This window comes from Pleurodeles waltl, chromosome 3_1 (assembly GCF_031143425.1).
Source record: "Pleurodeles waltl isolate 20211129_DDA chromosome 3_1, aPleWal1.hap1.20221129, whole genome shotgun sequence".
Classification (NCBI taxonomy): Eukaryota; Metazoa; Chordata; class Amphibia; order Caudata; family Salamandridae; genus Pleurodeles; species Pleurodeles waltl.
In genome coordinates, this window is record NC_090440.1 from 1347620708 (window position 1) to 1347634284 (window position 13577).

Sequence of the window (13577 nt, forward strand, 5' to 3'; positions counted from 1 at the left end):
AATCTGAGGAAAAAGTGTTTTTTTGCCACATTTTGAGGTTTTCAAATGGTAACAGAACACTGTGAGTGCCCCACAAGTCACCCCATCTTGGATTCCCCTAGGTGTCTAGCTTTTAAAAAAGCACAGGTTTGGTAGGTTTCCCTAGGTGCGGGCTGAGCTAGATGCCAAAATCCACAGCTGGACACTATGCAAAAAACAGCTCTCTATTGTTTGGGAAAATGTGAGGTGTCCATGTTGTGTTTTGGGGCATTTCCTGTTGCAGGCACTAGGCCTACCCACACAAGTGAGGTACAATTTTTTTCAGGAGACTTGGAGGAATGGTGGGTGGAAGGAAATTTATGGCTCCTCTCAAATTACAGAACTTTCTGTCACCAAAATCTGAGGAAAAAGTGTTTTTTTGCCACATTTTGAGGTTTTCAAAGGGTAACAGAACACTGTGAGAGCCCCACAAGTCACCCCATCTTGGATTCCCCTAGGTGTCTAGTTTTTAAAAATGCACAGGTTTGGTAGGTTTCCCTAGGCGTGGGCTGAGCTAGATGCCAAAATCCACAGCTAGGCACTTTGCAAGAAACAGCATGTTTTCTTTGAGGAAAATGTGATGTGTCCATGTTGTGTTTTGGGGCATTTCCTGTTGCGAGCACCAAGCCTACCCACACAAGTGAGGTACAATTTTTATTGGGAGACTTGCAGGAACGATGGGTGGAAGGAATGTGTGGCTCCTCTCAGATTCCAGAACTTTCTGTCACCGAAATGTGAGGAAAAAGTGTGTTTTTTGGGCCAAATTTTGAGGTTTGCAAAGGATTCTGGGTAACAGAACCTGGTGAGAGCCCCACAAGTCCCCCCATGTTGGATTTCCCTTGGTGTCTAGTTTTAAAAAATGCACAGGTTTGGTAGGTTTCCCTAGGTGCCGGCTGAGCTAGAAGCCAAAATCCACAGCTATGCACTTTGCATAAAACAGCGCTGTTCTCTTTGGGAAAATGTGATGTGTCCACGTTGTGTTTTGGGGCATTTCCTGTCGGGGGCACTAGGCCTACCCACACAAGTGAGGTACCATTGTTATCGGAAGACTTGGAGAAACGCTGGGTGGAAGGAAATTTGTTGCTCCTCTCAGGTTTTAGAACTTTCTGTCACCGAAATGTGAGGAAAAGGTGTTTTTTGTTGTCAAATTTTGAGGTTTGCAAAGGATTCTGAGTAACAGAACCTTTTGAGAGCCCCCAAGTCACCCCATCTTGGAATCCCCTAGGTGTCTAGTTTTAAAAAATGCACAGGTTTGATAGGTTTTCCTAGGTGCCGGCTGAGCTAGAGGCCAAAATCCACAGCTAGGCACTTTGCAAAAAACACGTCAGTTTTCTTTGGGAAAATGTGATGTGTCCATGTTGCGTCTCCTGTCGTGGGCATTAGGCCTAACCAGATACCATTTTTATCTGGAGTCTTGGGGGAACACAGAATAGCAGAACAAGTGTTATTGCCCCTTGTGTTTCTCTACATTTTTTTCTTCGAAATGTTCATTTCTCTTTTTGAGAAATGCCCTGTAATTCACATGCTAGTATGGGGACCCCAGAATTCAGAGATGTGCAAATAACCACTGCTTCTCAACACCTTATTTTGTACCCATTTTGGAAATACAAAGGTTTTCTTGATACCTATTTTTCACTGTTTATATTTCACCAAATGAATTGCTGGTATAGAATGAAAACCCATTGCAAGGTGCAGCTCATTTATTGGCTCTGGGTACCTAGGGTTCTTGATGAACCTACTAGCCCTCTAGATCCCCACAACCAGAAGGGTCCAGCAGACGTAACAGTATATTGCTTTAAAAAATCTGACATCACAGTAAAAAGTTACTGAGTAAAACGTGAAAAAAATTGCTGTTTTTTTTCACCTCAATTTCATTATTTGTTTATTTTAGCTGTTATTTTCTGTAGGAAACCCCTTGTAGGATCTACACAAATAACCCCTTTCGGAATTCAGAAGTTTGTCTACTTTTCGGAAATGTTTAGCTTTCCAGGATCCAGCATTGGTTTCTCACCCATTTTTGTCACAAAAAGCACAAAAAATAGTAAAAATGGGGTATGTCCCACTAAAATGCCAAAATTGTGTTGAAAAATGTGGTCTTCTGATTCAAGTCTACCTGTTCCTGAAAGCTGGAAAGCTGGTGATTTTAGCACCACAAACCCTTTGTTAATGCCATTTTCAGGGGGAAAACCACAAGCCTTCTTCTGCAGCCCTTTTTTCCCATTTTATTTTTTAAAAAACGAAATTTTTGCTGTATTTTGGCTAATTGCTTGGACTCCTTCTCTGGGTACCTCTAGAATCCCTATGATATTTGGAAAAAAGGACCCAAATTTGGCGTGGGTAGCTTATGTGGACAAAAAGTTATAAGGGCCTAAGCGCGAACTTCCCCAAATAGCCCAAAAAAAGACCTGGCTCTTGAGGTGGGGGAAAGGCCTCTCAGCGAAGGGGTTAAAATTACCAGGTCAGGTGACTGAAGTACTGGTTCGAAGAATGTCCGTTTTTGATATCAGCAGCCCTCGCTGGTCATGTGACACCGGAAGCCACAGTCACATGACCCGTCTGTCCTCAGGATGGCTGCCTACCTACAGTGGCGCCGCTTCGTCTTCTTCGAAAAGGAGGCGCTGGGCTCCGCTGGGGAAGGCGCGCTCCTGCCTCCCGGCATCAGCGCCTGCGACTCAGGCCGGGGCAGCCTGCTGTGCGGTGATATCCTTTGGGAAAATGTAGTAGGCTTTTGGGAATTGAGACAGCAGCTTTGAAAGTGGAAAGGGGGCATGCATGCCAATGAAAACGGGGGTGGTTAGGGGAGGAAACTGGTATGAATTGACTCATAGATTAAAGGACTGATTTGGGGAAGCACACTGTAAATGAGCAGTTTTGGCAGGGCAAGATACCTGAAGATAAAGATTCTGCAAGTAAAGGGGACTGCTGTGCATTTGGGTGTGGTGCCGAGAAGGGTATTAGTAAGAGTAGGCGACAGTAAATTGTGAATTATGCGTACCTTTTCAGTAGCGGTGCTGGGATATGTTGGAAGTGTTCTCATGTTTTTAATTCTTGTGTAACTCTTTTATGCAAGGGTTTTTTTTTATTGTCTTCTGGGACTTGTAGTCCTGGTTTTCTGAGGGGCTAAATAGGACTAAAAATCCCAGAAAACGAAGTCGAAAATAATTGTACTGGGTGCTGTGCTCACAATGGGAAAGCTGGGAGCTCCGCACTTCCCGTGTTTTTATTCTGTTGTGTTTACAATACATGACCTGATTCTTGAAATGTATTTATTAACATTATTTACTCTACAGTGAGTGGTGTCTGCAAATTTCTACCTTTAATAGGTTCTTGGAAATATATCTGTCGCTATTAAGAATCTGTTTACAAAGTAGTAGGTGCAGCTTTGTATTTGGAGTTATGCTCCCTCTTAAGGTTTCAGTTCGTAGTAGACTCCCCGGCTTAATGATTCACTGTCATAAGGGAGAAATGGCTTGATGCTGTAGTGAAATCAGATCGACAATAGAGCACTCAATTTTCTGGGATACATGTGTAGTTCGACCACTCCAGGGTTTAGCTTTGTAGTTTTGGGAGTTGGAGTGCCGTTATAAAATCAGGACTAGAAGTCCCAATACGGAACAATGAATAACAAGACTGAATGAGAATGTGAGAGCTGGACTCTCCTGTTGAGGGACACACAACGTGCATGCACCCCTCTTTATGAGTATAGCCCTGTCCTCTCTGCGTGCCTGTTGTGGACTGACAGCGTGGCACCGTGATTATAATTCGGTTGCAGGTCGTTTCTCTACATGTGACCGGACTATCCACCTTCTTGCCTGGTGCGATATAAGTGGGGGACATCGGTTCGACTTTTGTGATGTCTGAGGCACGGAAGCCCCGTCTGTCTGTATGTATTTGGTTTCATGTGTTTCCTTGTAGGGATGAGTGGTAGTCATTTGTGCTTGCTGCACAAGATAGTGCTATTGTTTGTGCAGGTTTGATAATGTCCATCTCGGTCATTTAAGCCTCGATATACACATCTAACTGTCCAATTTTCTGAAACCGGTTGTCCTACTGGACGGGGAGGGCAGCCAGCCAGATCCCTCTGGGGTATTTGCAGGTTCCCTGCCGAAGTGAAACCTGCCTACCTCTCACCATGTGGTACATAAAATAATATTGTGCAAGGTGGACTTTTCTTTGAGTGATGGACCCTTTGGTCTAAAACTCAGATTACCTCAAAAGCACCAGCTACGCTCTCGAGCACATTCCCTTAGACTTCCGTAACACTGCCTACCAAAACGAAAGAACAGTCGGCTAAAGTCACTGAACATTTTGCTCTGTTTTCTACACTTGTTCCATGGAAACCGCGTTCTCAAGGCTTGATGTTAGTGTCAAACGTATGTTTGACTCGCTTGAATAAAGTATATCATGCATTTACTTGCTCGCATACAGTACCTGCAAATCGTGTGGCTGAGCTGCCATTCATTGGATTGCTGATACCGCTGTGGGGAAATCCATCATGGGATTTTTTCTGGAGATTCATCATATTTTCCAAGCAATTCATTAGAAGCTTCCATGGTCACATGTAAATGAATTGGAAGGCAAACCAAATAATTGGGTGTCTGAAAAAATACATGACAAACTTTATATAAGCAAGTTAAATATACCTTGGACTTTTAGTTATTACCTTCAAGCCTTGAGAAAGGGTTTTTTCTCAAAACACGTGTTACCTGTAGCAGTGACTATATAAAACGTAAGAAAACTGTGCTATTTGGATTCAAGTATTCAATAATGAAGACAGTTACAATAAGTCATTGGATCATTTGGGTTTTATGAATGAGAAGTGATATGGCTTAATATATTCTAATATATGCCCTAGTAGTATTGATATCGTTGAAAAATAGATGTTGGTATTAATGTCCCAAAATTATTGATCTGAATACAGCCATCCTCCTTGTTCGCTTCTAAAAACGTTGTCTGCCTGTGCCACTTTGGGTCCAACACAGTTAGTTAATGAACCTAATGCTACTACAGGACATAACTTGGAAATGCCATTTGGTTTGGAGGAATCTGTGTTAGGTTTATCTTTTGTTACAATTACTTAAACTGACCATACAGTGCTGTTTTTCAATTTACTTGAAAGATTCTACCATGCTTAACCTCAGTTCACCTTCTATACTTAAATATAAATATGCTTACGTTGATATAAACAATCTGAGTGCCTTGCTTGAAGATTTTTGCCCACAACTTTCAAGATGCATATCTTCAAACTAACAATGTGGAAATCTAATTATTCGATTTCCTCGGCTTGGATTAGACAATCAATAGTAGTGAAGGGATTTCCCAATCTGATTTGCACTCGCCAGTTTACTATTTTCACTTTTGCGCTGCAAATCTTTCCACTTTCTTCACAGATAACATTCTATCTACTTACCACAGGTTTTCTCCCAGTAAGACTGGTGTCTGTCTATGAAGCAGATCCTGTACTACTTTAACACTCAACACCGATCGGTTCTTGTCTGTTTTGTTATGTCACTGCTGCCCAGATTTTTTTGAAGACCATGACATCTAGAGCACCTCTGATGATCCTTGCCCCGCATGGATTTTGCATATGGCAGCTGCTTCAGTAGCCCTTTCTCACTATAGTATGATATCATTCCTTTGTTTCTGGTTCCTTGCCTTCCGATTGGTAAAAGGGCCAGTATTGTCTCTCTTCTAGAATTAAAATAAATAAATAAAACAAACAAAAAAAAAAATTCGACACCTTGGAGTTAAGTAATTACTGCTCTATTTCTGTGCTGCCTTTTTACACCAAGCTGACTGAAAAACAATTGAAGTCTTAGCCAATCAAACTTATGTTGGACAGTTCCTTGCTAACGCAAACCGAGGCTCGAGTTCGGGGTTCAAATATCATGGAATTGGTACTGATAGCTACGCAAAATGACCTGTGCATGATCCTTGATAAGGTAGGAGTAGCCTAAATGATTCTTCTGTATCTCTATGTGGCTTTTGGCATGGTCTGACACCGTATTCTGGCAGAGAGGCTATAGGATCTTGGAGTTCTAGGGAAGGTACCGGATTGATGCACTTTTTTTTATTTTTAACAGTTGCATCCAAAAAGTGTTCATACCACCATTTAAGTTGTCTGCTACTCAAGAATTCTGCAGAGGACTTTTCACTAAGTATGCCTTTATTCAATCTGCATACTACTCCTCTTGTCATTCTCATTAGATCACACCATATTTCTTATATATGTTATGCTGACGACGTCTGGTTCATTCTGAGACTTGATAGGAACAATAACAAGGCCCACATCAATTTCCAACAGGCTCACAGAACAGATGCAGACTGGATGTCTAGAAACTGCCTTAAACTCAACTCTGATACCACTGAGTTTATGGTGCTGGGTGGGCCACCACCTATCTGGTCCTCATTCAGTCGGGCATCCACTTCTCACCTGCCTGAACAGTTAATTATGCTGGTATGGTGTTCAATGAGAACCTTTTCTTCCAAATGGAGGTTGCTAACATAATGCCTGTGTGCTTTGTTCATCTTGGCGTTTTAAGCAAAATTCTTAATTCCTCCATGACAAATACCTGCTACCCAATTATCAAAGGAGTAATAGCTGCCAGATTAGATTTTGATACTGCAGGTACACAAAGAATTGTTTCCTTGCCACAGCACATTATGGCCAAACCTATTGCCTATGGCAGTGCTTGATAGCTGTAGAATGTCATAGATGGTTGTCATTGCTTATGATATTGGTGATGGGATGGGACTATTATTTGTGGTTGTAAGAAATATGCCTTTTCTGTGTGGCCTTCGGTGCTTTTTCACCTTTTCCTGAAACCTTTATCTTTATTGGCTTAAGAACTGCTAACCAGTGGTGAAGAGCTAGTGCTCCCATATTTAACATACATGGGGTCAAACTGGTGTACTCCTAATTGATATATTTAACTTGCCTATAAGTCCCTAGTATATGGTATAAAATGTACCCAGGACTTGGAAGTTAAACACCACTAGTGGAATGTAACGGCTATTGTGCCATCTGTAACAATCACAATGCAAAATGGCTTTAGGTCTACTATTGTAGCTTGACTGTAGCAGTGTAAAATTGCAATTCATCCTGTCAAAATAAACCCTTTTGAGAGGTCAAAATCTTACTTTTATGTATTTATAAATCACCCCTGTGTAGGCCGACAGCCTATAATGTACTGTGTGGTATTTTAAAAAGTAGGATGTAGAAATGTAATGTTAAAATGCCCTTACAGTGGCTAGCACCCAAAAGCTATTTTTCACCATGGCAGGCCTTGCTGTCCTCTGTAGAAAAACAAAAGTTCTGATTATAATCCCAATACTGTATTTTAGGAATAGGACTAGCTAGATAAATAATCAAACAGCTATTCTTAATAGTTTATTAAAATACCAATTCAATAGTGACGTCGGATTTTAAATAAATATTAAGTAAAAGTAACTTTTAGAAAGTAGCCCTTTTTCTACCTGAAGTTTCTGGAGGCTAATTTGCATTTGCTCGCCAATTTCTCCGAACCAGAAATTAGCAATTGAATAGGCAAGAATGAGGTGTAAGATTCCTCCCAGGGGTTCACAAGAGGTCGCTGTGAGTGACAGGTTGACCTGAATGGGTAGGGATAACTCCTTTGAGCTCAGAATGAGGGAAATAGGGCGGGGAGGAGCTGTGAGCAGTAAACACTACAGGTGTGGAGGAGATAAGATAAAACTGTCAACCACAACCACTTTGTGAACCTACCAGTATCATCTAGAGTTTTATTGAAGACCATGAAGTAGGGACCTGTGTTGGGGATTCCTCCTTACGGAACAGGTGGTCTCACACACATAATAGTGTCATGCTTCATCATCGGCCGACTGTCCCCACCCTGGTATGACAGTGCCACTTGGGTGGATTCAACCTCTTGGTTGGATACAGCCAGAGGGAGTTCTTAGATAACGTTATTCTGGATAATACAGGGATCCAGTCATATTTAAAAATACTTAACTGATGACCACTGTTTAATACACCTTTAATACTGGTGTCTGTTGGTAAGGATAAAACATACTTTGACAGTATGTGTGAGTATAATGACTCACTCCATCAAAAAATAACTAAGCCAACATGTTTCTGCCCTCCTATTGAGCCACAACTGGTCAGGGGCATTCTTCAGGGAGAAAGATCCCTAGCTGTACATCAGTAAGATGGATCCTCTTCTGTCATGTTACTAGGAAGATCTACTTCACATCCAAACACTCAAGGCCTACCTGAGTGGTAATGAAAGATTGAAGTTACCTATACATAAAGGGAAACAGAATAATTAAAACTGCACCTTCAAGGAAAGTGCTAGATTTTTAGCATACACTAGAGACTCATTACGTGAGCATGCCTTGTGATAGAACTCTGCACACCACTGCACGCACCGGTGCCAAGTTACTTGATAAAATTATAGAACAGAACAAGCAGGCCTTCCTTCTTGCAAATGTGGTGCCCATTGTTGTTACTCACTACACCAACTCATACCCCCTACTATAGGGATGTTCACACTTTTACCCTAAACTTTAGGGATATGGGCCCCTGGTCTGGAGTGGGAATCTCCACCAGCGCGCCTGTGGCATTTCTCCCAGACGCGCGGCGTGCGCATCATCTGCATGTTCCTGTGCGCAAGTGCTGATGGGATGTGTAGTCTCAGCCTAGTCTCCATCGTACGTTTACAACCAAAGTGGTTGTGGTTGAGAGTTTTATCTTATTTCCTCCACACCGTTGGTGTTTACTGTTGTGATTGTGGGAGGAAGTGTGGAGGGTTGACCACTCATCTGTCTGTTTGTGAAAGGTCGAGGAGCTTTGAGCATCCTTTTTGACATTTGTGTAAAATCCTGCTGGAGTGTCAAATCCTTCTTGACAGGTATGCAGCATACAAGGCACTGCACAACATAGGACCAGCATTCCTAAACCACCACTTTGCTTTCAACGTACCCAACAGACATATCCGTTCTTCCCAGCCCGCCCTTGCAGCCAGTCTCAAGATCTGGAAAAGCACAGCAGGAGGAAGATCCTTCTCCTTCCTTGCAGCACGGACATGGATCACACTGCCTCTCAAACTGAGGCAGTCTACAACACTAAAGCAGTTCAGGAAGGATCTTGAGACCTGGCTCTTCGATTGAGCAGCATGCCCACAAACAGCGCCTTGAGACCTATGAATGATTAGCTGTGCTTTGAGTCACTGATTGATAGATTGATAGATTGATTTGCATATAACACTGAGGGTGCATTTGAAAGGACGGGAACAGGATTCTAAGACAGTTCTTCTGTATCCCTGTCTGGTTGCTGGGAAACCCTGCTCTTCCTGATTTGGTCTATTGGAGGGGGGATTCAGAGGTTGCTTCAAACTGGTTTTTGGTGCTAGATGTAGGAGGAAACTAGAATTATCATAGTACCCCACACACACAGACACACGCATGCCGCCCTCGGAGCCCAAATTGAGTAAGGCCAAAGGCTTTCACCATATTGAAAATGCTCTATGTAGTAGCCTTGGTTTTAAGATCTTTTACTCAATTGGTTAGTGTCCTCTCAGAATCTCAGAAGTTATTCCTATCCATTAAACTGTGGCAGGCATAAATGTTGCATCCTTGGGCACCCACTTCAGAACACTCTTAGACCTGAGAAAGAGCAGAAGAGAATTGAACCCGCTGTCAGTGACCTGAGTGGAGCTCTGAAGGACTGAACCTTCTCCCTGTTGTATCCAGGACAAAGATAAGAAAGCAAGACATACTGACATTTTTCAAGCTACAAGGATACAGGAAGCTACAAGAGGCATTTTCTGCAACTGCCCGGCTGACCAGTGGAAGCTGGGCCTGGGCTTAGACCCTGCAGTTTGCCTCTAACTGACACACCATGAATCTCTGGGTTCCCTTCTCAGTCTGGGAGTTTTAGGACTGCACTCCTGTAGTGGATTGGGGCTTAGGGGTTAAGTATGAAGGTAGCCTCTTTGACCAGGACAGGCCTGGTTGGCGTATCCAATCTGCATTTAGATTTTGTATTGTTTTGGATATCACCTTTAGTTTTGTTTTGGTACTTCATAAATATTTTACACTTTGACCTAAGTTAAGCCTGTCTGCTCTTACCATAGCTACCAGGGGTTTGAGCTCAGGTTAATTTAGAAACTTTGAGGATTCATCCAGTAACTGTCCCTTGAGGTGTTTAGTCACCAACAGGATAAAGAATGGAAAGAAAGCAGATTAGAGTATTAGCCATCAGTACTCTAACAGTAGTGCACTTCCTTTTAGCTGAATGTGCGCATCATCGGCAAAGAATGCTGGCACTCACAGTACAAGTGGACCAGTAGCTAAAATCGGCTTAACTGTTCCCAATGAATATACAGTTGTCAGCAGTAGTAAAATATGAATGACAGTCGAACAGACTAATAGATGGAATGGAGTTAACCCAAATCCCCTGTCTGTGTATATATGTATGCATTTTTTATTTATACATTTTTGATTCCATGAGGTAGGCAAACAGTTGAATCTTTCTAGGCAAGACCTAAAATACTGTTTTCTATATACATAGCATGTGATAAATATTTGAATGTGACAACAAGTGGTATACTTGAGTGTACTTCTTAGGATGTGGCTGCTGCCTGTGCACAGGCAAGAGTCTGAAAGAGGAAGCGGATCAAGAGGAGCCCATAAATGAGATGCCAATCCCACTGTGCTGGGAATAGTGCCTAAAGGGAGGAAAATCCTGGTGTAAAGTGAACATGCGTGGACCCATGGCACTTAAGAAAGGAGTAGGCGAGAGGAGTAATGCAGAAAGAGAGAAGGAGTTGTAGAGAAGGAGTTTTTGTGTGGATTCTGGGCGAAAGATAGGAGCATGGGGGTACAAAGCAGAGGCGATGCTAGCGGTGTCAGCGCGTCTGACCTTAATAAGTAAACTTACAAGGGGACGCGAATAGATCGATGAACCTTTCATCTCATTTAAGATGTTCTTGCCATAGCTCCAATATATGAACAAAGGATCAATTCACAATAATCAACAATCATTAGCACTCAATAATCAATGTAGTCAGTAAGTATCATGCACCATGACCTATCAGCCATGAATAACCACACCTTTAGTAAGGTTTATTAATTTTATTTCCCTTATACTAACAATGCTAAAGTCATGTAGATTAATCTCAATATCAAATGAAACACATATAAGAACGATACTGATTGTCTGAAGCGGCGGAAGAAACATAATCTATTCAAAGCTTGAATTTCGACGCATTCTAGTGCTACAGTATGTCAATAATAGTCAGCTGCAATAAAGATATGGCGTACATAGAATTCAGCAAGATAACTCGTCAAACATTAGTTTCTGTAATCCGTCCGTCATTTGAGAATGCCCTCATCTAACCTCAGATTAACATCCACATGTTGGGCTTCATGCAAAACAATTTAGAACACAAATTTAGAAAAACATTTAGCTAGGGAAACTACCAAGGCAGCGCAGTTGGTACCTAGAAAGAAAAGGAATAAAAATGCAATTCAGTCACATTGTTATGTCTACCTATTCACTGTATGGGTCAGTAAGCAGAATCGGTCTTCGTCCTCAGGTCATCAATCGATCAGCAAAGCATCAGGCTCTCAGTCAGAGAGTATGAGCGCAGTGACATAATCTTGTCTCTTGTTCTCTCAATACTGCAGTAAATCTGAATAAAGTCTGAGGTCTTTTTTCCTCTGTGGCGTTGTTATATCAAAGTCACCTAAACTATCACCTAATTCCCCATTGGTCAGTAAATAGTACGTTTATACACTACCCAATATTATTGCTATACCAAATCTATGAATTATAATATTTCTTTCTTCTCATTAAGTTGATTGGTCCACTTTACGATGTCCTCATCGTGCGGCTCATCAGGTAACAAATCTGTTTCATCGTCCTCTCCAGTCAGTGTCTTTATTGTTCTCGTCCTGGGAAAGTACATCTCACACACATTACACACAAGACAATACATTATTAGAGACATCATCTCCTGTCTGTCGATTCCCACAGAAAGCTTCTTTTAAGCACTTTTAATAAGACAATGGACTTTTCACAGTTTAATTCACTCCATCAGCATTTTACTAAACTGCTAAGAAATAGAGCTTAGGCAGGAGGCCTGGGAAAAACTAAGCCAAGACACTCACTAAGTTAAGGCCTAGAATTAATAAGCTAAAGCATAATTTCATAATCCTAAACATGACATATCACCACATTAATCTAATACATTTTCAATATTTCATAATTATAAGTCATCAATTAGTACAGTGGTTCTCAACCTTTTGATTTCTGTGGACCCCCACCTTATCATACAGGAATCCGGGGCCCCCCACTGAATCATTATTGGAATCCGGGGACCCCCACTGAATCATTATTGGAATCCAGGGACCTCACCCCCATGAGTCATTACTGAAAGCTGGGCACCTAATCTGTTAATATTATAAAATTTTCTGAGTAGTCATGGGCCCCCTGAGGAGGCTTTGCGGACCCCAGGTTGGGAACCACTGAATTAGTACATTTCACGATCACCGGTGGCCATTGTTCGAAGTCACAATTTCATATGCGTGCCTTATTTTTCTACGTTATTCCAGTTTCTACATAAACACTCATTCTTAATTTCTAATTAAGACACCTGCTTCAGCAGTGGCAACAGGAACACCCTTTGTTAGGGCATGGTATCTGCAGTTAAATAGGTATGTTTGACCACTGACTTTGGCGGTCATTAGTAACATGGCGGGAAAGACCGCCGACCGCCGTGTTGGCGGTGAACAGAATCCCGCCGTTGGCGGCGAATGAAAACCCGCCATATAATGATTGAAAAACGCAACCCCGCCATAAATTCCCAGACCACCACTCCCCGCCAGGACCCTGTCTGTGGGAATCCCGGCCCACCGCACCCCGCCACAGTTTAGGAAAATAGCTCTCAGACCGATACTAATGGTGATATAGCTGTCAAGAATTTCTCAAGTTGTATCAACTCAGCAGTTACTCTGCTTGCTGCAGAAAAAAAGGTTAAAAGTTATGGAAAAAGTCCTTCTGCTCCATGGTTTACTCTGCGGAGCTTAGAAAACTGAAGCAAAAATGTTGTGCTCTAGAACATAAATGGAGAAAAGGGTATGAAAGTGAAGCCAGACTTTTATACAAAATAGCCTGCAATGACCATAAAGCATTACTTATAAAAGAAAAAACTAAATATTTTGCCTACAAAATAAACTATGCTAACAACTCTACTGCTGGATTATTTAAAGCCATCATCATCCTTTCCAATTCTGATCAAAACAAGTCCTTCACCCCGATCAAATCTTTCATGATAAAGTGGCAGAGTTCTTCCAGTCAAAGATTAACAATGTTTTCGAGTCCTTTTCGGCTTGCCAAAACATAACAAGACTTGTTGACTTTACACGCCCAACGTCGGAGGACTCTTATGATAAAAATAGCAGGGCTGTGGACACCAGCAGCCTGCACAATTTTCCAACCATAACAGAGGATAAAATCATAAGACAACTAGAAGCAACTAAATCAGGTTCCCCTGCAGACCCTTGCCCCCCACATGTGT

At 41.9% G+C, this 13577-nt stretch overlaps 1 protein-coding gene across 1 annotated transcript in view; it reads left to right on the plus strand.

Moving 5' to 3' along the window:
- The first annotated feature begins 2554 nt into the window (after positions 1-2554).
- The window catches only part of VPS11 (VPS11 core subunit of CORVET and HOPS complexes), a 108336-nt gene continuing 97313 nt past the window's right edge, over positions 2555-13577 (plus strand). The window contains exon 1 of the mRNA XM_069224807.1: positions 2555-2718. Within this exon, the coding sequence (XP_069080908.1) occupies positions 2586-2718 (133 nt within the window). The 5' untranslated portion in view covers positions 2555-2585. The remainder of the gene's footprint in view (positions 2719-13577) is intronic.